Below are 25,888 nucleotides of genomic sequence, written 5' to 3' on the forward strand. Positions count from 1 at the left end.
TGAATGCAGGGAAGGCAGGTGATCCTCGGCTTTGTGCAAAGGGAATAAAGCATATAAATACCATAGGCTGTCTTGCACTTGCAGTAAGCCCTTGGGTCTCCCCGTCACCCATCCTCCCCCTTAGAAAGGTCAGGGTCGTCTTGCCCTTGGGCTTCACACTCACCTGTGCCCCGAGAGTGGCTGAAGTCACCCTTCACCACTCGGCATGTCTTGCCGTCCCCACTGCAGACTCCACACCGGTCTTCCTTGGCGGCAGACCCGATAATGCCATCACAGCCAATTTTCTGAATGACCAAAGGGCTGGGTTATTCCAGGTTTAAGACTCGGAGAGATTTTCAAAGAGGATCTCAGCAGCACTGACTTCTCCACTAGGCCCAGCAAGCATGGTGCCTGGGGCCCACCATCTTTTGAGAGGCCCGACAAAATATTTTAAAATCAGAAGAGAAAAAAAATGAATAGAATCTAGCTCGCAGTCTATCTGTCTTTATATCCACATAGTTGTCATACATATTTTTAAATTATTTGTTAGAGAGGAGGGGGCGTGAAGGCAAAAAGTCCTCAGAAGTCCCACTGAGGCTGGAAGCCTGCCCCTCCGAGCGCTGCCTGAGGCAGATGCCAGCCTCTGACTCCCACACACCTTTCAGGGCGGCCACAACTTCACTGGATTCACATTTCCCTTGGGGCTATATGGGGCAACCTCTGGCTTGGTTGGAAGAGCCATCAGAATAGTCTGGAGCAACCACCCTGACTTTCCTGTTGAGGTCTGGAAGCCCAGACCTCATTGAGACATGGCTGGGAATGAGCCCCCGCAGTTCTCTGTTAAGACCCAGCCCAAGAAGACCCCTTCCAAAAAGGCCTGGGTGTGATCAGAGAAGAGTAACCTGACCCTGAGTGGCTCTGGACAGCACAGCCCAAGTCAGTTCATGAAAAGTGGGAAGGAGATATGAACTCCTGTTCTCCTTTCAAAAACAAATGCATGGGTTTTATATTCTGCAAAACAACATATCGAGATTTCTAGTATGGTGAACATGGAGTATTTAATTGTTCAGTAGTTAAATTGCTAAAACTCCCCTCTCCACTTTTTCCCCCGAAGTGAATACTTCCAGAACAAGACCGAGTTTCCTTATCACCCTGCATTAGGGATTGGTGCTTTAAGGCGTAAAGGAGTCAACAGCCAGATTAACTCAGGCCAAGGTGATTTTGCTCCTTCCCACGATGCTTGGAGGGGTGCTAGCAAGGTGCTTCTCTCCTTGTACTACCCACTCCTATAGCAACTTCCTCTTGGCCCCATGGCTCATAATCAGAATACACATGCTTTGTGATGGTAGCGCTGGTCTTTTTTTTTTTTTTTTTTAAGATTTATTTATTTGCCAGTGAGCAAGCGAGCGAGCATAAGTAGGGGGAGGGGCAGAAGGAGAGACTCTCAAGCAGACTCCCTGCTGAGTGCGGAGGCCAATGAGGTGCTTGAACCCATGGCCCATAAGATCACAACCTGAACCAAAACCAAGAGTGGGATGCTTCACCGACTGGGCCTCCCAGGCACCCTGCACTGGTTCTTCAACAGGAATGTGCATCCACCTTTCCAGGAGGGCTTTCAAAACAGACTGCTGGATCCCGTGCCCAGCAGGGCTGTGCATTTCTAACAAGTTGTCAGGCGAGGCTGCTGCTGCTGCTGCTCGTCTGGACCATATCTGGAAAACCACCCCAGGATGGGATGCCCTGTGAAGGATGAATGTGTGTTCCTCCTAAGCAACAATCCCAGAGTCTCATCCTGGGATCCTATCATTTCCTTAGGGAAGAACTGTGAGAAAATTACTGTTGCGCATCCAAAAATGGTAGCATAACTGAATATGTTTCGGAGAAGACCTGAAGATCTGCTAACTGCTGAGCAAAGTGAGTCCAAAAATGACCATTAAGAAAACTGAGAAAGAGCAGCATTTGGAGACTAGGGGGAAGGAAGAAAAGAAAAATTCAAATGTGTTCAAAGTGACAGAAATGCAGGCCAAGGGCAAGGCTGGGGCCTTTAGCAGCCAGAAGCCAGGCAAGGAATGAGTGCAGGCAAGTGGACTTGAAAGGGCTGAGGAGATTTAGGTGACACATGAAGACCCAGATGGTAACTGGCTCAGACTGCAACACCTCGCTGGGGCAGAACACCCAAGGGGGGCCCAGAGGTAGACCAGTTGCCGCAGGGTACCTGGCACCTGGAGCACATTATAGGAGCTGCCACAGTTCAGGGTCTGGACCACTGGCCGATCTTTCAAGCTGCTCAATATAAAATGAAGTAGGCTAAGAATCCAAGGCAGCCAAGATCCAAAATTTTGCTCAACCAGCATGCTCAGCAAAGGACCTAGAAGCAAATCCATGGGGTCCTGTATGTGTGTGCTGCCCATCTATATTGCTCCTATGTGTTCAGAGCTTCATCCATTTCCCTAAACCCTGACCTCTTTCATGTCACCCCGACCTGATATGTGCCTTCCCCATCTCTCAGGTGCTTTCAGCTCTAGACTTTTCCTATATGGGCTTCCTATTTTCCTTAAACCACACTCCCACTCAGCAATAGTAAGCCTCTGGCTTGGCTACCTACTCCCTGTCTGGTCCTCAGTTGGAATTTCCTGATGAAACACTTTCTAGATGCTCTAAGTTAACACCCCACTCTGTCCAGGCAGCTTCCCTCCCTAGCCCCAGTGATGGCACCTGACAAATCTGAGGCCACACAACAAGCTGTCTGGCGGGGCCAGGAGCAGTCCCTCACCTCTCGCCTCCCAGTCCTGGGATGGCTGGGTATCTCCCCTGATTATCCTCAGCCAGGGACTGGTGATCACTGGGAGTTTCTGGAGAGCGTGGGGCTCCTTCTGAAGGCAACTGGGTTTGCAAGAATGTAGAAATGTTCAGAATAAAGAAGCTAAAGGAACAGGAGAAATGCCACCTGGAGGGAAAGGGAATGTGAAGGGAGAATCTGTGCTAGGATTTCAAAAGGCCGTCTGCGGTCTGGCTGGGAGATCAGGACAAGGGGCAAAGCGTGTGTTTGCAATCTGCCAGAGCAGGAATTCACCCAAAAGCAGAAAGGGCAGGCATGGGTGGTACTTCAGGAAGAAACAGGACAGGGACTCAGTGGGAGGAAGGGCCCTTAGGAGAGCACACACTTTCCTGGATGAGCAAACCACTTCTCCCCCAAGTCCCCTGAAAGAAGGACGTTGGTGGGAAAGAGACAAGTGATGAGGAAAAGTCATGGCATAAGTGAGGGCTTGTGAAGCCCCTGCACACCCAGACCAGCATGTGGTGTCTTTGTGGCTGACCCTGGCAGATGCTGTTGGCCCACACAAGCAAACGCAGGTCTGGAGCAATTTCCTACCCCTCATGAGACTCTTGTCATGGCTTGGAGCACAGTATAAGGAACATGTATACGTCTGTGTGGCAGCAAAGCCCCAACCAGTACCCATTTAAACCTCATGGCTTCCAAAGTTGAAGTAAATGCAATGTTTCGAGTTGATTTCCTTTTTTTCAGGGATGAAGAACAAGTCAGTTGTGAGTCCAGCAAGGCCTGATGTCTGTGGGGATGCTGGGCCATGCTGGGCCTGCAGGGAACTAGCCCTTGACTCTTTTCTGAGGGTCTGGGATGTTTACAGGCAAGTCCAGGGGGCCCCATCCTCATCAGCATCTGTTCAAGAGGCCCAATATAGCATCTAAAGAGTGTGGGCTTAGATCTGGATCTGATACGGGGGGGATCCTTTCAGAAACCAGATTTTTTGGTTGGTCATGGGGGATAAAATTAGTCTATGAAAATGCTATGTCCTTTCGGACAAAGTCTGGCTCTGTGTGCTCTCGATAGCCTAAAAGGAACAACTTGCCCCAGTCTGACCAGTAGTCAATTTCTAGGGTAGGAAGAAGCCCTCCCAGGCCCAGGGACATAAGATGGCCTAGGGTGGGAGTCCTCCACTGCCAGCAGGCCAGAATCACCTCGAGGGCTGGGCAGGTCACCCATTGCTGCAGTGGGGCCCATGGATTCGTCATTTCCAGTGAGTTCCCAGGTGATGCTAGGGGCCCAAGACATATTGGGAGTCCACTGTCCTAGGTCTGGAGCTCAGAGATAGAAATCCTCATGGAGGTAGCCATTGCTACCAGATGCCAAGCCTTCTGTGTCCTGTGTACCTGTGTAACTCTCCCTGTTCTCCACCCACACCCCCTTGGAAAGACCCTCGTCATGAATTTCCACTGATAAATTAAGTCCTGTTGCCTCGACCCTCTGTCACCCCGAGCTAAAGCAATTCTGGGCTGAGGCATCCCGGAGGGATGTGAGGGACCCCACCTGAGCTACGGGACAACAGAAGCTGGCTCCCCTATACTTTCAGGAAGCAGAGGTTCCTTACAGTGGTGCTCAGGCCAAGGAAATGATCCATGGGAAGATCCATAACAACAGAATGTCTAGTCACAAAACCATAAATGCCCTCAATTGAGGGCCTCACAGATCACCTGGATATTCTGTCCTTCTACTCACAAGCTGGGTACACTTCTACACCTCTCCACCAAGGAAACAGAAACTCTGACCTGGAGACTTCAAAAGCCTTGCTTATAGGATTTACGTTATCTTAACATGTTTAAGTTGTCAAAGGCTGGATACAGGGGAAACTGCTCTGTTATTTTCTCCTTTATCCCTAAGCAGCATCTTGTTTCCATTTTAAAAGTCAGCTTCTTTCATTAAGACTTCACCTCTAAGAACAAAGCTATCCTCAGCCCTCACTTCAAATTGTAGCTAACGTCCTTCTGGATTAGGGCTAAATTACCCAGGCAGGTAGGCCATCAGCTTCTCTTCCTAAATGTTATGCTCAAGGTTGTCATCAAAACACATATCCTGAGGATGATTACAGATTTGGATATGAGCCTCAGTTTCCCCATTCTTAAAGCAAGAGTAGTAACCTCAACCTCAGAAGTAGAAAATGACCTCTGCTCTGGCTCACTGCCTGGGGCCCTGGTGATGGGTGGGTGCTGTCAGGACAGATGGAGACCGCCAACTTCCTTCACAGGCTAACTTCCTTCTAGGGGGTTGGGGGACAGCTTCCACTGTCTGAGCAGATTGGGGATGAATAGGTCATTGTCCTCTATCCCTTTTTCTTCCACGGAACCCCTGCTCTCTCCAAAAAGGGAAGAGAGGGAAGGAGAAGGTAGGCAGGAACACATCCTTCCCCTGTCCCTCTTGGTAAAAGATGCATGGAGAGCCAGTGTTTAGAGGCTCACCCACAGGTGGGCTTTCCCATAATATCAATGCAGCAGGTCACTGTCTGCCCTAGGGAGCTTCTCAGATCAGGTGCAAACAGGAACACACACAGGGTCACCCTTTAAATTAATTCTTCAGGGCACTCGGGCCGGGACAGCTTTGTGTGCTCTGCCCACTCTGCTTGGTATTATTTTCAGCACTGAGTGCATTTGAGGGCAGGGCACACAAAGGATGCCAGTGTCTGAAGAGCAGTAAATCTGAGAAGCAATGCACAACAGTCACACTAACCTGCCAATAGTGGCATTTCCTCCCTTTTCACAGAGTTAATGCAAATGATATAGAATATGCTTGTAAGGGACTGGGATTTTTTTTCCCACAATGGAAGCTATGATAGCATTCAATTCAAGTCATTAGTTCTGAATTTTTCTCTGAGAGAGGGAGAGAGAGAGAGAGAGAGAGACTGACATGGAGAGGGATAGAGGGAGAGGAAGAGAATCTTAAATAGGCTCCATGCTGGGCATGGAGCCCTAAGCCAGGCTTGACCTCATGACCCTGAGGTCATGACCTGAGCTGAAATCAGAAGTGAGATGCTTAACCAACTGAGCCACCTAAGTGCCCCACTTATTTATTTTTTTAATTAATTCCAAATTTTTTTTTTCATTTTTGTTTGAAAGATTTTATTTATTTGACAGACAGAGATCACAAGTAGGCAGAGAAGCAGGCAGAGACAGAGAGGAGGAAGTAGGCTTCCCGATAAGCAGAGAGCCTGATGTGGGGCTTGATCCCAGGACCCTGGGATCATGACCTGAGCCGAAGGCAGAGGCTTTAACCCAGAGTCACCCAGGCGCCCCATTAATTCCAAATATTAAAGGAGTTTTGTTTTTTAAACAGGCTCCCCACTGAGCAGGAAGCGTGATGCAGGGCTTGATTTCAGAACCTTGAGATCATAACCTGAGCCAAAGGCAGATGCCCAACTGGCTGAGCCACCCAAGCACACCCCAAACGTTAAAGGAGTTTTAAAAACTGTACTTATGAAGTCTGGTATTCTAAGAGGGAAAGATGACCAAACCAAAGGAAACAGCAAATAATAAACTCTAGAATCTCCCTGGGTTTTCCTAGTGATCCCCAGCAGTTACTTTTCTGCATACTCTAGCCATTCCTGCTATCCACTGCTGAGCTTTCAAACAAAGTATTAAAGTTCCTGGTCCGTGTCTGCAGTGGGGAGCACTGTTCTGACAAACCAGGATATGCGACACCAGGGGAGGGCACTTCCGGGGCATAATCAATCAAAAGCTCAAGATAGCGGAGACCTAATAGAGAAAGCACAAGTTCTTTCTAGTAGAGACAGACCCTGTGAAACATGCAGAAAGCCTAGAAAAGCTTTAGTGCTTAGCACTGTGGCCTGGAGCAGGGCACAGGATGAGCCAGTGTCAGGGCGGCCATTTTCCCCAGAAGTGAGGAATATCGATCTTTAGTGATTTGAAATCTGGATTCTACCCCTGGAATCCCAACCCTGCTTTGATGGAAGATCACCAATGACAGACAACCTCTTCGTTACCACATCTAGTGGCCTTTTCTCCATCCTCATCTTTGAACTGGTGATTTTTTCTCCTGAAAGCGTCTGGTATCTACTTTTTCGCCATGCTCATGGTCACAGCCCAGTTTAGGCCCTGATGATTCAGAGCATGACCTACAGTACCTGTTTCCTCTCCTGTGCTGCCAGATTAATCTTCCCCTAAGGAGATGAGAAGGCCCAGGGTGAAGAAGGCCCAGGAAGGCCCAGGAAATCAAGACCCTCCGTGACCACATCATACCTGCTCATCTCTTCAGCTCACCTCCCTTCTCCTTCAAATCCACACTGAACCCAATCTCCTATCATTCCCCTGCTGCAAGCCCTATTGCCTCTCAGTCTTGCCCTAATACCCTCCTACCTGGTTTCCCAGATTCCACTCAGACCCTACCACAGCCAATTCTCCATAACCAAGATGACTTCACTCTGCTTCAATCCCTCCACTCCTGTCAGAATGAAATCTAGGTTCCTGTCACAACCTCCCAGGCCCTATATGGCCCAGAGCCTGACACCCCTGCCCTCACTGCCGCTCCCTCCAGCACCTGCCACTCAGCCCTCCTGTTTCTGGAACCCACCAGCCTTAGAGCCACCTTCTGCCAGGAGCACTCTGTTCTGCCTTCACAAAGCTGCGATCTGCTTGGAGAGAAAAGCCATGCCATTCACAATCTTCCTCAGCTACAACTTCTCTCAACCTATGACAGCATTTTCTTCTCCACATGGATCAGTCCTTGGAACGACTATGTTTGTGAGTTTATGTGTTCCTTGTTTATACATTGCATGAGGACAGGGACCCCCTTGGTCCTGTTTGCCACTGCACATCTAGTACACAGAATGTGCTCAATAATCTCTGATGAATGAATAAATCAAGTTCTACCCTATGTGCTGTTACGTCTAAATCAAATCTCACTGACTCTCAATCATGACTTCATTCTTGGTTGTTAGGGTCTTGCATGGGTAAGTCTTATCTTCGGGATACACTTCAACCACAGGGAGGACAATGTCTTACAATTCTTTGTATTCTCGTCCCCCATGCCCAAACACAGCAGCCAACATGGTGTTAAGCACATCACAGATATTCAATGAATGCATAAGAAGGATGGTCTCTTACCAAAGCTGGGTCCTGGGGCAAAATGGGAACAGGAGACTTTGATTTTCAAAATGGGTCCTCTGCCTCTCTCTTCTGTGCCCTGAACCTGCCAGCAACCCCTCCCCAGTGGGTAAGTTTATTCTCTCCTATTTTGAATTGGGACTTACTTTCTCATATAGGTTTGGATGGTCTTTGGTTGTTTTGTTTTGCTTTTGGCCAGGAGAAGCATTTGCCTTCTTCAACTTCATAGCTATCTTCTTACTACAACTCTTTCTCTTCTGTTGGAGGGATGCCACTGACTTCTTGCTTTAATTTTAACTGAAAGCTTTTAGGTCAGTAGTACGGCACCCAGCCCAGCATGGCCTGGGCTCCTGTGTTAGCTGCACCACCCCTTGCTATGTTTGTCTTCTTGATTTTACCTTTGTTTGGCTAAACTACACATGATTTCTTCAGAATGAATGCAGGAATTCATTCTAAAATTTCTGAGTTCTTCTGTGTCTCAAATTATTTTGTTCCTGTGCTTGATTGATAATTTGGCTGCAGATTATCCTAATTTTGTGCCAGGGTCGGTGTCTCTGCATTTTTCTTCATCTTTCTTATTCCTGTTACTGGTTTTTTGGTCATCAAAGAGCTGATGATCTCTGGTTGACCGCTTGTATTTGAGAATGAGGTACAGAAAGGTAAACTGAGTGACTCTGTATATGGGGTTGGAGGTGTTGCATGGTAGGCTTCCATTTGGGACTGGCATGAGGGAAATTGGAGTCCAATCCCCAACTCAGGAGGGTGAGTGCTGTGCCCAAGCATGAAGGTCACATACCTGCTCCAGCTGCCCTTGAACAGTTTATTACACCACTTTGAAAAGGAGGGCCCCAATACTAGGTGTGAAGATCATTACGCAACAGCACGTCAAGCTCCAAGTGCATGGCCAGCCATGTTGTCTGACTCTTTGCCTTCTCTTCAGTTGCAGCCAACACCTCACACCTACTCTCCCTCCCAAGTCCTAGATGCCCTCAAGCATTCTGCTTTCTTTTCTGTTGTAACTCTGCTGGTTCCTGTTCTGACCTCTGCTGCTTTGTTCCTTCAATGGAATTTCCATTCTCTTCCACCCTTCAGAAAGACATGGCATCTTTCTTTTGTCAAAGAGTGACCTCTGTTTCTCTTCCCCATCATGGTTTGTGCATTCCTGCCTTTACTATCAGTTTAGTGGAGTCCTGTCATGGGAGAGGAGCACATGTGAGGCTCCATCTACCAGCTTAACCCAGAAATTGTTAAGGGAACTTAATCAGATGGAAGGGGTGCAGGGAATGACTTCAGAGCTTTAGGCACTGCTTGTCCATAAAGGTTAAGCACCAACAGTCCTCTGTAGGGTCATGACATGGGGAGCAGGAGCAATCAGAGGGTGTTGTTGACATACAGGCCCAAGCACGAGATCCTGGTATATTTTCCTGCATGCTTATTACCCTTCTTTACACAGTGGGACTCTGAGGCCAGAGTCTTATAGTCCCCCTAAATTCCACCAGTAATTCTACTTGCTTAATGGGCCATTGTACACAAAATGGGAGGCCAATAAATGCTGGATAATGAAAACTGTCCTCTGAAATGGGCTCCAGATTCCACAATCACAAAGTCTTAAGAGCAAGTGACCCATCCACCCACACATCCACTCCCTGGGTTTCTCCTTCAGTATGTAATCAAAGGCTCTCCTTCAAGCCAGCTGCTGGGAGAACAAAGATAACCAAACATAATCTCTCCACTAAAGCTTATGGGACCTGAAGGTCTTCCTGGTTTTCATCCAGCCCAAGACACATACACAGATTAGGAGCTCAAGCAAGTGGGACCCTAACTGGAGTATGATGTCTACACGTGTACTCAAGCTGGTGAGGCCTTAAAGAAAAGCCAAGTGTACCTGGTCTCAGGTATATCCAGATCTGTCAGTTTGACTCGCTCACTTAAGATCAGTAGCTCTGAGGCAAAGTCGCACATTAGAAACATATTAACTTGATTTCTTTGCCTCTGCAGGCCAACACTAGGAATTACAAATGATGGAACTCCTGATTTATACAGACTTGCTGAAAAATAGACAATGTTTGTGTTTCTTTCCCCGACTCGCTCCCACTTTTATGAGTGCTGTTAAGTTTCATTTCAGCATGTTAAATAGTTTGTGACTCACTGAATGAAACTTAACTCAGTCCTCATAAAAACAGAATAAAATGGTATTTCCATGTTTGATGTTATGGTTTGAATCAGCCTGCTATTTGAAGCTTAGTGGAATCTGCTCAAAATGCCATTTGGGAGCCTCTCGTCCCCTCCGTTTTCTACCAACTAGTCACTGTGCTTCTCAAAATTTCCCAGAACTCCTTCTGCCACCCCAAAATAGCAAAATTTATAGCTTAAGGGAACAGAGGAAAAAGCTAGTAAGTGAACCATGGCAATATTTCTGTAAGCGCTATCTTATATAAAATGTGGATGATTCCTACCTTTTATCCTGTATAATCAGGTTACAGTACTGATGAATAAGTACAGATCCTCAGCTTACTGAACTCCTGAGATTTTTTTTTATTACTGTTCTTCTTTTTCATCAATTTTCCTTGCCTTAATCATTCACAAGTACCACAGGAATCCAGAATATTCTACTTTGGCAATTACTGTAACAAGGCATCAATACTATATACTTGTATTTAATTTCTTATACTCTTCTTTATCTTTTAAAAGATTTTATTTATGAGAGAGAGAGAGCATGAGAAATCAGGGGGGAGGGGCGAGAAGAGGGAAGAATCTTAAGTAGACTCCGCACTCGATCTCACGACCCTGAGGTCACCACCTGAGCCAAAACCAAGAGTCAGATGCTCAACCAACTGAGCCACCCAGGTGCCCTGGTATCTCATACTCTTATTTAAGCATGCTCAACTTTATTATAAAACTTCATTAACTATGACTTTACTAAGTTGGATTCTTGTGAGAATTGATTTCCTGAAGCTTTATGGTTTCTCTCTGAGGAGTAAGAACGGTTAGTAAAATTACAGGTCATATTTTCACTTCCTTCAGGAAGGGAGTGATTTCTCAGGGATTTAATCTCATGAGGCGCCTATGTGTACATGCTGCCACCACCTATCAGGAATGTTGTCCTTCTGCTAGGACTGGAGGCAGCTGATTACTGGGGTTCATCTCCTCTACCAGAGGAGATGGTACTTGTGAGAACTGACGAGGGGAGAGGTGAGGCTCCGATGACCCTGAGCCAGCCCACCTGCCACAAAACATTGGGGAGAAAGGTGCACTGTCTGCACCTGTGTTGAGGAGTGGTGCTTGGTTAGGACAGCGGTCCGTAAATGCCATGACCAGGATGGGGGTGAAGGCACTGGAGGCAGACCAGGGGCCAGGCAGAGATGGGGTGGCTTCTGGGAACAGAAAGGCAATACTTATATTATTGCCATCACATTCAAGTGCAGGGCAGGCTCTGGCTGGATGGTCCCAGATGACCACAGACTGAAGGCTGTCAGAGCCATCGTGCAGCAGCTCACCCACGTTGTTCTGACTGATAAACTGGCTCATTTGCTGTCATGGCACTGGGAAGAGTTCCTCATTGAAAAGCATGGGGTTAGAACAAAGGTCATAGAAGGGGCCCACTGGCACTGATCACTTTCAGCTGAAATCATGTCTTGCGACTTCATATGACCCCACTGGTTGTTCATCATTGTGCTGTAGGATGGCTGGCGTAAGTGTAGAATTTAGGAAAGAAAAAAAAAAAATCCTGCACTTGACTTACTGGCAGTTTTACAGAGAAATGCTGCCAATTTCGGTAACAAGGATAAGACGTGTGTTCACGCTGTCTCCAAGCTCTGCACATTCTCCACAACAACACTGTAGCCCTGAGGGCTACCAGCCCCACCACTGTCACTGCCTCCTTCCCCTGGAGGACACCTTGCCAAGACTCTCAGGCACCCAGTGCCTATCACTGACACATATCTGGATTTGATAATAAAGCCAGGCAATGCCTGGATGTTGTCAAGTTCTTTTCCTGAAAAATCTCAGTTTGGGACTAGTTTGGACTTTGCAGGGAAAAAAAATCCACTAGGGTTGAAATGGCCACAGGAACTACCCTAGAAGTTGTGTCTGTGTGTTTCTGCCTTTCTCCCTTTTACTCCATCAGGTGTCAGGAGGCAGAGAGAACAAGCAAGATGTGCTGCCTTATGGGGTCAGCGGGTCCCAGGCCTAGAGGCAGGTTTCTGGGACCAGTACAGTTAGGGGGAATGACAGCTTCTCTCCCCAGTGACCCCTGGAATTTACAATTGTTCAGGTTTTTTTTGTTTTTTTTTTTTGCCATGATACTGAGCATCAGAGCTGGGTGTTAACTTTGGGAGGCATGGAGACCTCACAGGTTCTGGGACGCAGCTTCTCTTTTCTTAGCAAAATGAGAAGCCCCTCCCAGGAGCCCTTGGTGAGTGTGTTCCTTGCTTACTCTCATGCTGCAGGTGCTGGTCTATGGAGGCCAAACAAAGTAAAGTGAATACTGGAGGCAAGACCTGGCTTTCCTTCCCATGCCAAGTGCACAGCTCTCCTGCTAGCCATCTGCTTGCTTTGGGCTTTGGGGACTAGCTCCTGACAGGTGCAGGTCAAACTGAATCATCAGGAAATACAACACACGTGGCATAAAGGAGGGTGGCATTACCTGAGTCGTGGCTCTGTGGGCACTGGAAATACACAGCCTCCTGACTCCCTTCCCCAGTTCCACACATCAGGAGGATGCTTCTTCTTAGGGAAAAATAGTCCTATCACACTGAGTTGGGGAGCGCTGCCTCGGGAAGGCTCAGCTTCTAGTGTGCCCCCAGCTCAGGGAGATTTAACACAAGTGGAATATGAGCTTCCATCCATCGTCTCTCCCTCCCTCCTTGATACTGCTTCCCTGGGTACCACCTATGAAGGAGTCAGCTTTGTTCTACTCTGTCTTTGGTAGCTAAATGCAACATAGCTTGTCCAATAACACATTCACATGCATCTTCCAGCCTGATCTTAGTATTCAACCTGTTCTAGCCCTTTGTAGGAATGGCTTAAGTTACTTTAAAGTTTTTTAAGATTACCATGTTGCCACTCTTCTTCAGCCACCTCAGCTCTCCAGCTGGCCTGGGGTGGGCTTCATGCTCAGTTGCTGCTGAGGAAGGAGGGGTGCCAGTTTGCAGGAGAGAGCACCCCTAGTGCCTTCTTGAGAAGACCCATCCCCCCCAAACCTCCCAAGGTCTCTGCCCGCTCCTCCCCCCACCGTACCAAAAACTTCTGGGGGTGAGGGAGCCTCCCCTCCAAAGAAAGTCGCACCAAAGACACACGGAAAACATATTACCTGGCACTTGCCATGCACACAGAGGTCGGTCTCATAGGGCCCGCAGGGTGTGCCATCCAGGACCCTGTCGGCCACCAGCAGTGGGGACTCCTTCCCAAGGGGTGAGCAGTAGAGTTCACATGGTTTATCTGAGGAGGGAAAGGGGGAAGTGAATACTGATGGAGGAAGGGGTGTGTGGGCCACACAAGGGGCAGGTGCTGGAGAGACATGAGCCAAGTGGGGTGCAGGTGCACGTGGGCGGTGGCCCAGAGGACAAGAGGTCAATCGATATAAAATAAAGGTCACAGAAGCCCAGCACATGTTCCTCAGAGGCATGCAGCTGGCCCCTGGAACATTCCACACAGCAAACGGAGAAAGATATGTGAGTGAGGGCTCTGGGGGTTCTTATTTACCTTATTCTCTTCATCCTTTGCAAAGATATAGTATTCCTTTTCCTTAAGGCATTAAAAACACCAGGCGGAACATTTTATTGTGTGCTGACCTCTGAGTGAACTGACTATGTATCAAGGGAGATCCTGGGATCTTCTCTTGTTGTGAGGGTGAAAAGGGGGAGAAGGTGAATGAGAATGCCTCTGGGTAGGAGGGGGTGTGGGCCCTGTGGATGTCTCCACAGCAGTGGCTTTTGTTAAATGCTTTAGTGCTCCACCAGCTGCTGGATAAAAGCAGTAGGGCTGTGATATATATGGTGAGAAGGTTCTGGGAGAAGCTGAGCTGAAAATACAGGAACAAAAGGGGCCTCTAGGACAATGTATAAGAGCCATGTCACCTGATGGGACGGAAACCCCTGGTTTCTGCTGCTCTTGGAACCAAGTGAGCTCCTAGAACATGATAAGCCCTCCTGCCTTTGCCCAGGTTGTTCCTTTACCTGGAAATCCCTCCCTGCAGAGCTTCTGGAACTTTCCTAACACCTCAGAAGGTTCCACTCCACAGCTCTCTCCTCTCATGCCATCTCTGACATAGACTCTCCAACTGCACTTTGCATACACCTCCATCAAAGCCCTTAAACATTATCCTATTGTCTTATGAGTGTTTGAGTGACTTCCATATACAAAAGGATTTTTTATAAGATGGGTTCCATTTTTAAAAGAGTTTGAAAGGGATAGGTTTTAATTATCTTTAGACTGAAGAACTGATAGTACTGCAAGACCTTAGAGGATAAAGGACTGAGATTTTTATCTCTTGTCCCCAGGCCAGGCCAAGGATATGGCTTACAGAAGGACTTGGTAAATATTTTAATCTTTCCATATAAACTTTAGAATCCGTTTGATGGTATCCCCAAAATAATTTGCTGGAATTTCATGGGAATTGTGCTAAATCTATAGATCAAGTCAGGGGGAACCGACATCTTGACAAATACTGATTCTTCCTATTCATTAAAATGGAATATCTCCCCATTTAATTCTTTTAATTCACTCATCAGAGTTTCCCTCATATAGATCTTGCACATACAGTTTTATATATAAATATGCCATTTTTGGGGTGTTTGTGTCAATGGTACTATGTTTTAAATTTCAACCCCATTTGGTCCTTGCTGGTATATAGGAAAGTGATTTTTTGTACATTTACCATGTATCTTGCAAACTTGCTATAATTATTTACTAGTTCCAGGAAGCTTTTGGGTTTGTTGTTGTTATTGTTGTTTGTTGATTCTTTAGGATTTTCTGTGTAGATGTCATCATCAAATGTAGTTTTATTTCTTCCTTCCCAATCTGTATATTTTCAATTTCCTTATCTTATTTCATTAGCTAGGACTTCCGGTATGGTGTTGAAAAGGAACAGTATAAGAAGAAATCCTTGCTTTGTTCTTGATCTTGGGAGAAAATCTTCAAGCTTATTTTTAAATAAATGAATGGATTTTGTTCTTTTCTATGTAACTCTGAAAGAGGAATACACTCCTTTCTCTCTCTCAGTCACCTAATTCTAATGACATTAATGTGATTATTTTTGCAAAGAAACTTCCAGAAACAGAAACACTAATGCTTTTGTGCTGCCTCTGTCGGTCCCTTTGTTTCCACCACTGGCTCATTTTCCAGTGGTCTCAGATAAGCAAGAGCAGGGGTACAAAAAGGCTTTTGGAGTTGACTTAGCTTCAGAAGATCTTGGCATTCCAGCTGGATAGTTCCTGTCAAAGCAGATGTGTTGTCTCACCCAGGCTCTGGGGCTTTCATGATTGAATGACATTCAGAAAGCCATAAACATGTTCAGCAGCTTTCCACAGCTCCTCTCCCATGGAGCTCTGTTGACCAACATGCCCCGTGAGAAGTCTTGCCTTAAAACACTAGAAAGAAACTACAAAGGTTCAATAGATATGTTCAACTTGCTTGTTCTAGTTAGTTGTGGAGGTGCTGTGGAGGGGAGTTGTGAAGAACTTCCTAGGTAAGTAAAGTAATGATGCTTTAGAGTTGATTCATTCAAAAAACAGGAACTGAGTCCCTTGATCACACAAGGTACTGTTTGGGCACTACTGGTAAAGAAAGATGAGTAGTGTATGCTTTTCGTGGTAGTTTAATGGACAAGTACAGAGAAAATCCCAGATGAGGCAGACTGTGAAAATCCCCATGAAAAGGGCCTGAGCTGTTAGAGGGCAAGGTATAAAGTGGAAGGAATGTCCCAATTCCCCAGATAGCAGGCTAGAGGCAGCTGTCCCTCCATTTAGATGGAATGGTCCAGGAAGGCAGCCAGTGGAAGAAGTATGAGAGACTAAAATGTAAACTGAGCTCACGTTCTGGAAGGTTCATTTGACCAAATTTTTGAGGTCAAACTTTTGAGGTCCTTGGGACCCCAAGGTTTCCCATTGGCATCTTGGGGAACCACTGGAAGAATGCAGCACCATAGCTCCCAGTCTGAATGGATGGGGTATTTTCTTCACACACTGGGCTTTCTCTTATGTTTCACTGTTAAGGAAAGAAGGGTCTTCCGGTCCAAGCAGTTTGAAAACTACGGATTTTAATTACTTTTAAACTGAAGTGCTGGAATAACTGAGCTTTGAAATGGTTCATTCAATAGCAGTAATTATTGTGATGATGGTGCTGATGTTGACAAAATCATAAATGAAATTAATTATCTACTATGTCAAAGGCAGCATGCTAAGTAGTATCTATGCATTTCAGGTGGGTGCTGTCATCGTTCCATCTTATAGATAAGCATGGGAGACTCACATGAGGTGTGTGACTACCCAGAGTCCCCTGACAGGCAAGATCAGACCCTGGTCTCTTTGTCCCAGCCTAGTTTTCTTTTGACAGAGAATGCTAGTAGCACCAAATACCAAGAAGCAAAATGGTGCTGCTGAAAGCAAACCACCAGTTTCATGAATGTTTCTGGCTTCTGAGTGTCTACTCTGATTTGAGCAGAAATGGAAGTGGGATTTGGGTAGAAAAGTAGGGGTTCTTTTGTGGCAAGTAGGAAGACCAGACTTGGAGGGGATAAAGATGGTTTGTCTAGGCTCTGTTTTAAACATCAGGAAAATGGAGATTCTCAGATGAAAATGGAGATTCTCAGATGGAAGGATTTTGGCCTTTACCCCAGGCAAACAGGTACAATCAACTCCACCTACACTGGACTCTCCCAGCTGTAGACACTGTCCTCCTTGGCTTAGGCAGCTGGGGACACCCAGACTATAGAACAGAGTCCAGAGGTAACCCTTCCTTCCTTTGCTCAGCTGAAACTCCCCATTTGTCCATCTCCTTTTCTGGGGTCTGTGCTCGGAATTTAGGGCACTTCCATACCTCTAGGACAGTATAGCACTATCTCCAGAAAGGACTCGGGATGACCTTTATAAAACTTGAAAAGGAGCCCCTCAAAATTCTCTGAATATTCCTCTCTAAGCTACCTTGGGTGGGCAAAGAATCCCCAGATAAATTCTTAGTACAGAAGGAGGTCAAATCTTCTTAAGAACTATAGAACCATACACTCAAAGGAAAGAAGCTTGGAACATCCCTTTTACATGGCTGATGGGGATGCAAACGAAATTCTAATTGAGGCTGGACTGATTGGTGTGGTTCCTGGTCTCTCACCGACTGACTTGTTGCCAGGAGTTATGCTTGGATGGGAAAACCACAGATAAGGCAGGGGAGATGAGCGCAGGGGTTTGAGAGCCATATTATCTTATCTGGTTAGTGGAGGCTAGGAGGAATCCCCCTGGTACTCCATGGTGAAGAGGACACTTGTGGGTTTTAGTACTCTTGCTATTCTCTTTCTGCCAGTGGTTGTAAGGTCTTACTAAGAGATACCAAGGAATTCTGAGGCCATCACAAGTGCTCACTCTAGCTCTGTCTAGCTATCTGTGGGGGATACAGAGGAGGCTGCCCAGTCCCCTGTCCCCAAAGCTGCCTACCATAACTCTACAGCCAGGCCTTAGTTCACTGGATCAGAAGAAGCCACTTGACCATACCTATACCAGTCAGAGTCTATCTCTCCATCACGACCTCATGGCTATGCTTCATAAGGCCTTAACTTGACAGACTGACAGAGGCCAGCTGACTGCAGGTGGACCAATCAGAGTCTCAGTCTTGAAAAATCAGCACTAAAATTCAGATTTAGAGCAGCTGTGTCTACTCATTGTTGATGAACCTGAAGGAAGTCTGTACTCTCTTATCCATAATCCAGAATTCCAAAAAGCTCTGAAAACTGTGAGCATTTTCTTACATATGTGGTAAACACATCTGGCAGCAAAAACAGCTTTGACTAATATGAGGCTTTGGTAGTGTTCAGAATTCCAGTTAGAGACCATTCATGCGTTATTTGGTAGAGACATCCCTGTACTTCCCTGGACTGTGGGGTGCTTCCCTGGACCCCACTGGGAGTATTGGTAATATATGGCTGATGTGCTGTTGTTACCTAACACCAAAAATCCTTTGGCCACATCTGGCCCCAAAAGATTCAGATAAAGGATCAAAGTGTTGTGGGTCACGCTTCAGCCTCATGTGGACAAGTCACAAGAAAGCTACTTTTCAGCTGGGAATAGGAAGAAATGACTCACAAACACGAACTGTGATGGGCATGGAGAGAGGTCCTGATATTTTCAGAGGCCCTTGGGATCTGAGACACCCCACAACTTTGCAACAACTCCTCTCTTTTTCATTAAGCAACTCCAGTTGGCTTGAATGAATTGGAGTTAGAGAGACCTTAACCATCCTGTGCTCCATACCCTGGAAGGCTCAGCCCCAGAGGGGGTTCTGCCATGCCAGCCCGGGAGGAGCTGGGAATGCACCTCCATGTCCAGACACGGCCTTAGCCAAGCCCTCTGACACTTCAGTGGGCATGTGGCCTGCTGGCTTGGGCAGGAAGGACAGAACTCCTGAAGGTTTCCACTTAAATGAGATTCCACGGGGAAAGTAGAAATGGGGTGGGTTTGGCAACAGGCCATCTCCATGGGTTTCTGTCTAAAGGCTTTCCCACTTAGAACTATTTTCTAAGGAGAGCCTTTGTCTTCTTTTGGAGGTGGTATGGATTTGTGGTCCTGAGCCCTCCCTTGGAAAATCTACTTCTGCAAGAATTTTTTTTTTTCAGTAAGAGAAAAAAGAAAAAGTATAGCTTCCCCTTTCTTGAACCGTGTGTCACTCGCCAAAGAATTCCACAGTGATAGCAATGCTATGAATAGGGGCAGTCATAATGGGCTTCGAGAAAGCCCAGAGCCCAACCACAGGAATCGTTCCCATCACGGCTGAGCTAGAATTGTGCCTTTTATAAGCTGATTTTTGAGAGGAGCAAACTTCTAATCTGTATTCTCCCCTCTGCCCTCTGAATTGGCCATTTGTTATTTTGTTTTCATCCTTATGAAATGCTCCTTTTAAAAATGCTGGCTTCTGTTTATATTTGAGAGGGAAACGAAACCAAATCTGTGAGAAGTCAGGACAGTTCCACCCCAGAAGGGGATATGTCAAGCTAGCCTTGCAAAGGCCTGAACTTGGGGTCTTTCCCTCAAAGAGAAAATGCTTACTTCCCCTTAGCTGTCCTTATCAGAAAGGGTGGCACTTTTCAGATCAAAGGCGGTCGAACTCTGGCTGTAATGATCTGTTGCTTTGATAGAGAGAAATGAAAAGCGAGTGGGTCATGACACATTCTGAACCTGGTGGGCTTCCCCAGATAGCTGCCTTGTGAAGCGTCCTGGGTGGGGGATCCAGGGCAGACATCCGTTTTTGCCCCTGGGATGATAAGGGACCTAAGGAGCTCAGCAATCCAAAAGTGGTTACAAGTCAAACACAGAAGTTTAATAACGACTTGGAGAAATCTGTGGAAAACCAGACATTTAAGTGGGATTTCTGCACTGAATAAAGGAGCAGGAGAACGCAAAGCTGAAGCAGACCAAGGAAAGAATAACAACAAGGCTGTGTGCACAGTTGAGTGGAAATGGGAATGGGGTGAGTCCCTCTTGGAGCCGACCTCTTCTTGCTCCTGACAAGAGTCAGTGAAGGACAGGACAGTGGACCTAAAGTGTCTCTGTCCAGGCTGGGATAGCTGATGGTTTGGAAACAAGGCTGCCCCTCATCAGAACCCACCATGGCACTGGAAACAGGGTAGCCTCTGCTGCCTGGGTTCACTTTCTCCCGATTAGGGGTCTGAAGATGCTCGAGACATCTGGAAGCCTCCTGGGTCTTCTTGCATCAGAAGAATGCCCAGGCAGAGAGCAGTAAGCGTCCAGCTGTACATGTTCCTTTCAGGATGGTGGGCCTCCTCTCTCCCTCATCTGCAGACAAAGCTGAGGGTATGTGGGCTGCTCTTCTCTTGAAGTCATGGTTAAGCGACAGTGCACCTCCCATCACACAGCTCCAAAAAGTGGTGTTTTTCAAAAGGAAAAAAGTCTGGGGAGCTCCCCGAGGCTTTTAAATGAGCCCACAGCTGAGTGGGCTGGTGGTATCTGCCACAACTGAGAACATTCCAGGTTACTTTACAACTCAGTTCGGAGCTGATGGGTCAGGTTGCTGGGTTTAAAGCTGCGGGTCTGGGCTGTTATAGCTGGTGATGCCTGGGCCTACTCTCTCCAATCCCCCAAAGCTACGCACACTTGAGCTTGAAAAGCAGAGTGCAGAGTGGAGATTTCAGAGGTTCTTCAAACCACAGAGAAGAAACCTAAGACCTGGCACAGGAACCTCATTCTTCTGCAAAAGACTTCAGAGGCTGGTAAAAATCAGGCTTAGTCACTGTAGTTCTTATTTAAGCCTCTTCACTCGACACTTACAAAGTCACGCTCTCGCAGTCTTACTCAGGTACTGGAAGCCAGATGATAGCTGGTTATTTTCCAAGTCAGCTCCTCTGGAATAGGGGTCCCTCCCTGCTCCTTATCAACCGCAGGAACTTTGATGCATCATGTAACCCATAACCTCTCATCTTTGCATGGCTCGCTCTGCATGGTAATTGAGATGACGGATGCAGAGCTAACCTTGGCCTGGCCTATGGTGTGCTCAACAAACAGGACCATATCATCATCATTAGGATACAGTCTTGTCTACCAGAGATGAGCAGAATTTTAAGTGTAGAAGACGTTGAACTAGGCCATGGGGGGCAGACAGTCCTTATCAACAAACATTACAAACCCTACGGACATGATAAACCATCGAGAATTTGATCAGCCACTGGAAATGCTTGCAATGGCCCATGGGGCAGAGTCCCTTGATTTGGGAGAGAGAGCTCTTGGAAAGAAAACATGACCCATGCCTATCATCATCTCCGAGTTGTAAACTGTCCTCAAAACTTTTTTTTTTTCCCTAAACACCTTAGTCAAGAAGTGAAAGCCAACCCAAAACGAACCAAGAAAAGAAATGCAAGAAAGCATCAATGTTGGAAAGAGAGAGAACAGACATAGAAGCCCACCATCCCGTGCCTGCAGAGCCTCTCTGTCCTCAAAGTTGGCCCTGGGCCCCTCAGTACATGGCACTAGGCGGCAGGCTGCCAATACTCCCACCTTGCTGCAAATGGGGGTGCAGGATGATTCTGGTCTGCCACCCACCTCACAGCTGCTTTTAAGAAATCTCCCAGGGCTGGGTCCTCCAAGTTCAACCTCACTGCTCCAGAAGCCAGTCCACTGCTCACCAGCGCAGCGGGCCTGGAACGTCCCACTGGATGGATGGCTGGGAAGGGGGAGCCCCATGAGGTTTCCTAGGAGGTGTTTACATTCTTGGAGGAGAAGGGGGGCACTGTGAAAGGACGTGCCATATGCCTTTACCATCAACCACCACTGCTGTCAGCAGGCCCTTCTTCTTGCTGCTCAGCCGGTCATGGGTCTGGCACTGCTGGTCCCGGAAGCTGGGCAGGCCCTTGGGGCAGGGAAGGTTCTCACAGACAGCATGCTCCACACTGGCTCCCAGGCAGTGCGTGCCCCCAGGACCAGGCCTAGAAGGAAGGAAAGGTCCGTGTTAACCAGACAGTGCTATGGATACAGCAGGGGTGCTCAGTTTTTTTGTTTGTTTCCCCCCCCCTTTTGCCAGGTGGGAAGAGGTCTGGCCAAGTTTCCAAAGTAACCTCCCTCTGCTCTTCCACATTATATCTCAGCAATCCCAGTCCCATGCTGACGGCATGTTTAAGTGAGCCGTCAGAAAAATGCATCCAAGAACTGTAAATCAGGGTCATCTGGAAATAGAATATGGTATCAGTTCAGCAAGATCCACAAACTGGGTCTTTCATCTGAACTTAAAACTTGGCCATTTGTAACACTGAAAACCTCAAGGGGGAATTTTTAGTGAGTGTGGGTTTTTTGTTTTTGTTTTGTTCTATTTTTTTTTTTTGGTCTTTTATAAAACAAAGACCTTTACAGGGCTCCTAGGTCTACTCTGGAGATCACTAAATTTCAGAATGAGTAAACTGCTCTCATTTAACTTTGTAATGCGAAGAATCAGAATGGTTCATTAACTAGTTCAATGGCTTAGGGTAGAGACCTGCCAGATCCCGGCTCTGCAACTCTGACCTGGGGACCTGGGCAAGTGCGAGACCACAAGTGGTCAAAGACACATCCTGGGTCCCTGAGGCCCTGTGCTTAGACTGGGGTTCCAAGAAGTTTGAGAAACCCAGCTGTGTTCTCTGGCCAAGCCCATGTGTGTGAGGGGCAGTGAGGAGGAGCAGCAGGACCCTGGTCTGGCTGGCTGAAATGTGGGTCTGCCCAGCTGTTCCATGAAGCGCTAGGGCATCCTCATAGGGCTCTGACCCAAGCAACCTCAATGGTTTCACAGTGCCAAAATCACCATGAAGGAGTATGACTGTTTTCTCCCTGAAGATTTTATTGAAATTCAGCATTGAGGGGAAAAGAATGCAAATCACAACTGTTTTGCTCATTGGCTTTTCACAAATTACATACACCTGTTGGCAGGGCAATAAGTTTTGACACAATCACCATTTCATCCCAAATATTTCTTTTCCTCCTTTTGCTGTTCATTGTAGTCAGACAATGAGGCCACCCTATGATCACTGCTTCAGGGGAGAGAGATCAAAGCAGAAGTCCTAGGCGTTTGTGTCATCAAACATTTTTCTGCAAAGGCAACTATTTCTGGCTTTGTGAGCCATGCAGTCTCTGTCCCAACTACTCACCTCTGCCACTGTAGTACAAAGACAATGAATAGCCAAAAGGGCATAGCTGTGTGCCAATAAAACTTTATTTATAAAACCAGGCGGTGTACCAGATTTGGTCCACAGGCCATCATTTCCAGGTTCTGGTCTACATAAATGTGTTGGAGAAAATGTCTGAAGCTGGAAGAAAGGTTTTACTCTTCTTACCTCTATGCCCACCTCATGTACACCAGGCAACCTCCCCCCTCACTTGGGCATGGTGGCAGCCTTGAAAGGTTATACACACTGGTGGCCCCAGAGAGGGGCCCTGAGTTCTGATCTCCATCCAAGTCAGGAAACAGCAAAACCTCTCTAAGGCTTATGGGATTTGAGAACAGAGAGACCCTTTGTTCTTTTTCCTTCCCAGAACACCAGGGAGGCAGCTGGATCTTGGAGAAATGATTGCATGGCATGTTTAGGGAGACAGAGTCTCCCAAGAGCCCTGGGCCTGAATGCCAAGTGTGGACAGATGAATGGATTCCTGTGCTGCAAAGCACAGTGTAGCAGAAAGAGAGAAGGGAAAAGCCATGTGGACCAGCAGGAAGGACATCTCTGTAACAGGCTAGTTCCCATGGCTGGGACCAGAGAAGGGACGGGTGAGGCAGCAGATGTTGTATGGTGAGAAGTTACGGGTTGAACTGTGTCCATCCAAAATCATATACTGAAGTCCTAACCCCAGCGCCTCAGAATGTGGCCTTATTTAAAAATAGGACCACTGCAGATGTATTTAATTAAGATGAGATCATACTAGAACAGGGTGAGCTCCTAATCCAATATGACGACTATTCTTATAGAAAGGGGAAATCTGAGATGGAAACAGAGGGGAGAACAACATGCAAAGATGAAGACAGAAATTGGGTGATGTTTCTATATTCTAAGGAATGCCAAATATCACCAGTAAGCCACTAGAAGTCAGGAGAGAGGCACGGAACAGATTCTCCTTCACAGCCTTCTGAAAGAACGAATGCTTTCAAGACCTTGGTCTTGGATGTCTGGTCTCCAGAACTAAAAGAGAATAAATTTGTGTTGTTTATACCACCCAGTTAGTAATAGTTTGTTATGGCAGTCCTTAGAAGACAGATATACTGGATAACACAAGGATCAGAGGCATCCTCACTGAATATAGATGTAGATTCAGGGAGAATGGGGCAAAAATTCCTGATGTTATTAGGAATCCAACCTGACCTAGAATGGAGTTCAAAAATACAAATTAAAACATCAAAAATACAAATTCAAATAAAAATTGGTTTCTAGAAAAATGAGGCAAGCTACGTTTGCCAGGTAGGGTGGAACTGAGATTTGTGCACCTCATGTAACTAACTTCCTAAGCTGTCCCTAAGCTTTATTTTAGCTTCCGTTGTACCTATCTCTAACAATTGCTTTTTCCAGATTTACATCTGACTGACCCTTATAAACCAACTACCTTTATGTCTTGTGGCAGGTGGATGGAGAGATTAGACATAAGAAAGATCCAGCAGAAAGTGGGCCTCGAGGTTAGGGGTAGTCCGTGGGATACCTCATGTGTCTCAGGTTTCTTTCCTCCTGGACTCTGTCAACCCTGTTTCATCTCCCTGCCCAACCTTCTCCCATGCGCAAGTCCCCTTTCAGCCCCCATCTAGTGCACCACCCCATCTTCCCCACCTCCCGTACCCCCAACTCTCCGTCCATCCTTGAGGCCACCTCTACCCTAAAAAGCTTCTTTTTACTTCCTACACGGAGCCTCTTTTGACCATGCTTGAGTCTCTGCTATGCTGCTTATCATCAATCTTGTGAAACGGTGAGCTAGATTATGATCTTCCTCCTATCTTTCTGCAGCTTCATGCACAGAACCTTGCACAGACTAGTCTTTAACAAACAGTAGACTGAGGTGAACTAAATTATCAAAATTTATCTTAAAAAGACCAAAAGAGAGAGTGAAGTCAGGGAAGATGGGGGAGTAGGAAGCACTAGGAATCCATCTCTCCACTGAGACAACAACTGTATTGGCAAAAGACTATCTAAGGTAACTATTTTGAAATTCTGGAGTCTATTTGAAAGCATACACCCTTCTGGAAAAAGCTTGGCTGGTAAGTTTTGGTTTAATTTAGATGCATTTTAGCCTTTATTGTGAGAGTGTTATCTGTTCCCCACACTCCAGCCCCAAGGCAGGCAGCTGTGCCTGGTGTGTCTTGCTGCAGCCAGACTGGACAATAAGAGCCTGGGGTTCTGTGTTCTGACTATTCAGTGTTGCTTTTGATTTCTGAGATGCAGGGACAGAGGGTGGCCACCATTGTTGCAACTCCTATGAGCTGAAGGGAACTCCAGGGAGTTTCAAAGAGCAATACATTTTTCCCCCCTTTTCCCCCCTCTGGGAGCCAGATATGCAAGGGTTGTCATTCAAAAGCAACTGCACATATGGGAAAATTTAGGAAGCTTGAAAAGATGAAGGCTAGAAAAGGCTTGAGAATATCTTATGCTTTTACTTCAGGTTGATCCCCAGCACAGAGAAACCTTTCAACAGCAAAGAAACAGAAAATCCAAAAAGGGAGAGCTGATTATCAGAGTTACATTATAAGATTTGAATGTCCAGTTTTTCAACAAAAGAATCACAAAGCATACAAAAGAAAAGAAAAGTATGGCCCACTCAAAGGGACAAAATACACCAGCAGAAATATACCTGAGCAAACTCAGATACTGGGTTTATTAGGCAAAGACTTAAAACACTGTCTTAAAAATGCTCAAAGCACTAATGGATGATATAAATAAATACATAAAATGATATATGATAAAAATGAGAGTATCAATAGAGACAGAAATTACAGAAAGGAAAAACAAATTCCAGGATTGAAAAATACAGTAACTGAGATAAAAAAAATCACCAGGTGGATTCAGAAACAGATTTAAGCAGCCAAAGAAAGAGCCAGCACATTTGAATATAGGACAATTGAAATTATTAAGTCTGGGGGTGAAAAGAAAAAGAATGAAGAAACATGAATAGAGGGGATCTGTGGTAAACTACTAAGAGGACCACCATACACATTATGGGAGTCTCAGAAGATGAAGAGAGAGGAATAGAGATTACTTGAAGAAATAATGGCTGAAAACTTCCCAGATTAGAAGAAAGACATGAATGTACAAATCCACGAAGCTCAACAAAATCCCAGTAAGATAAAC

At 46.4% G+C, this 25,888-nt stretch overlaps 1 protein-coding gene across 6 annotated transcripts in view; it reads right to left on the reverse strand.

Annotated features, from left to right (window-relative positions):
• The window catches only part of ADAMTS17 (ADAM metallopeptidase with thrombospondin type 1 motif 17), a 327,760-nt gene that overhangs the window by 98,457 nt on the left and 203,415 nt on the right, over positions 1 to 25,888 (reverse strand). For all 6 annotated transcript variants that reach the window (XM_059180153.1, XM_059180151.1, XM_059180149.1 and 3 more), the window contains exons 13-15: positions 21,363 to 21,529; positions 13,202 to 13,329; positions 164 to 284 (exon numbers count right to left, since the gene is read on the reverse strand). In XM_059180153.1, the coding sequence (XP_059036136.1) occupies positions 164 to 284; positions 13,202 to 13,329; positions 21,363 to 21,529 (416 nt within the window). The remainder of the gene's footprint in view (positions 1 to 163; positions 285 to 13,201; positions 13,330 to 21,362; positions 21,530 to 25,888) is intronic.

The sequence above is a fragment of the Mustela lutreola genome, chromosome 7 (assembly GCF_030435805.1).
Source record: "Mustela lutreola isolate mMusLut2 chromosome 7, mMusLut2.pri, whole genome shotgun sequence".
Classification (NCBI taxonomy): domain Eukaryota; kingdom Metazoa; phylum Chordata; class Mammalia; order Carnivora; family Mustelidae; genus Mustela; species Mustela lutreola.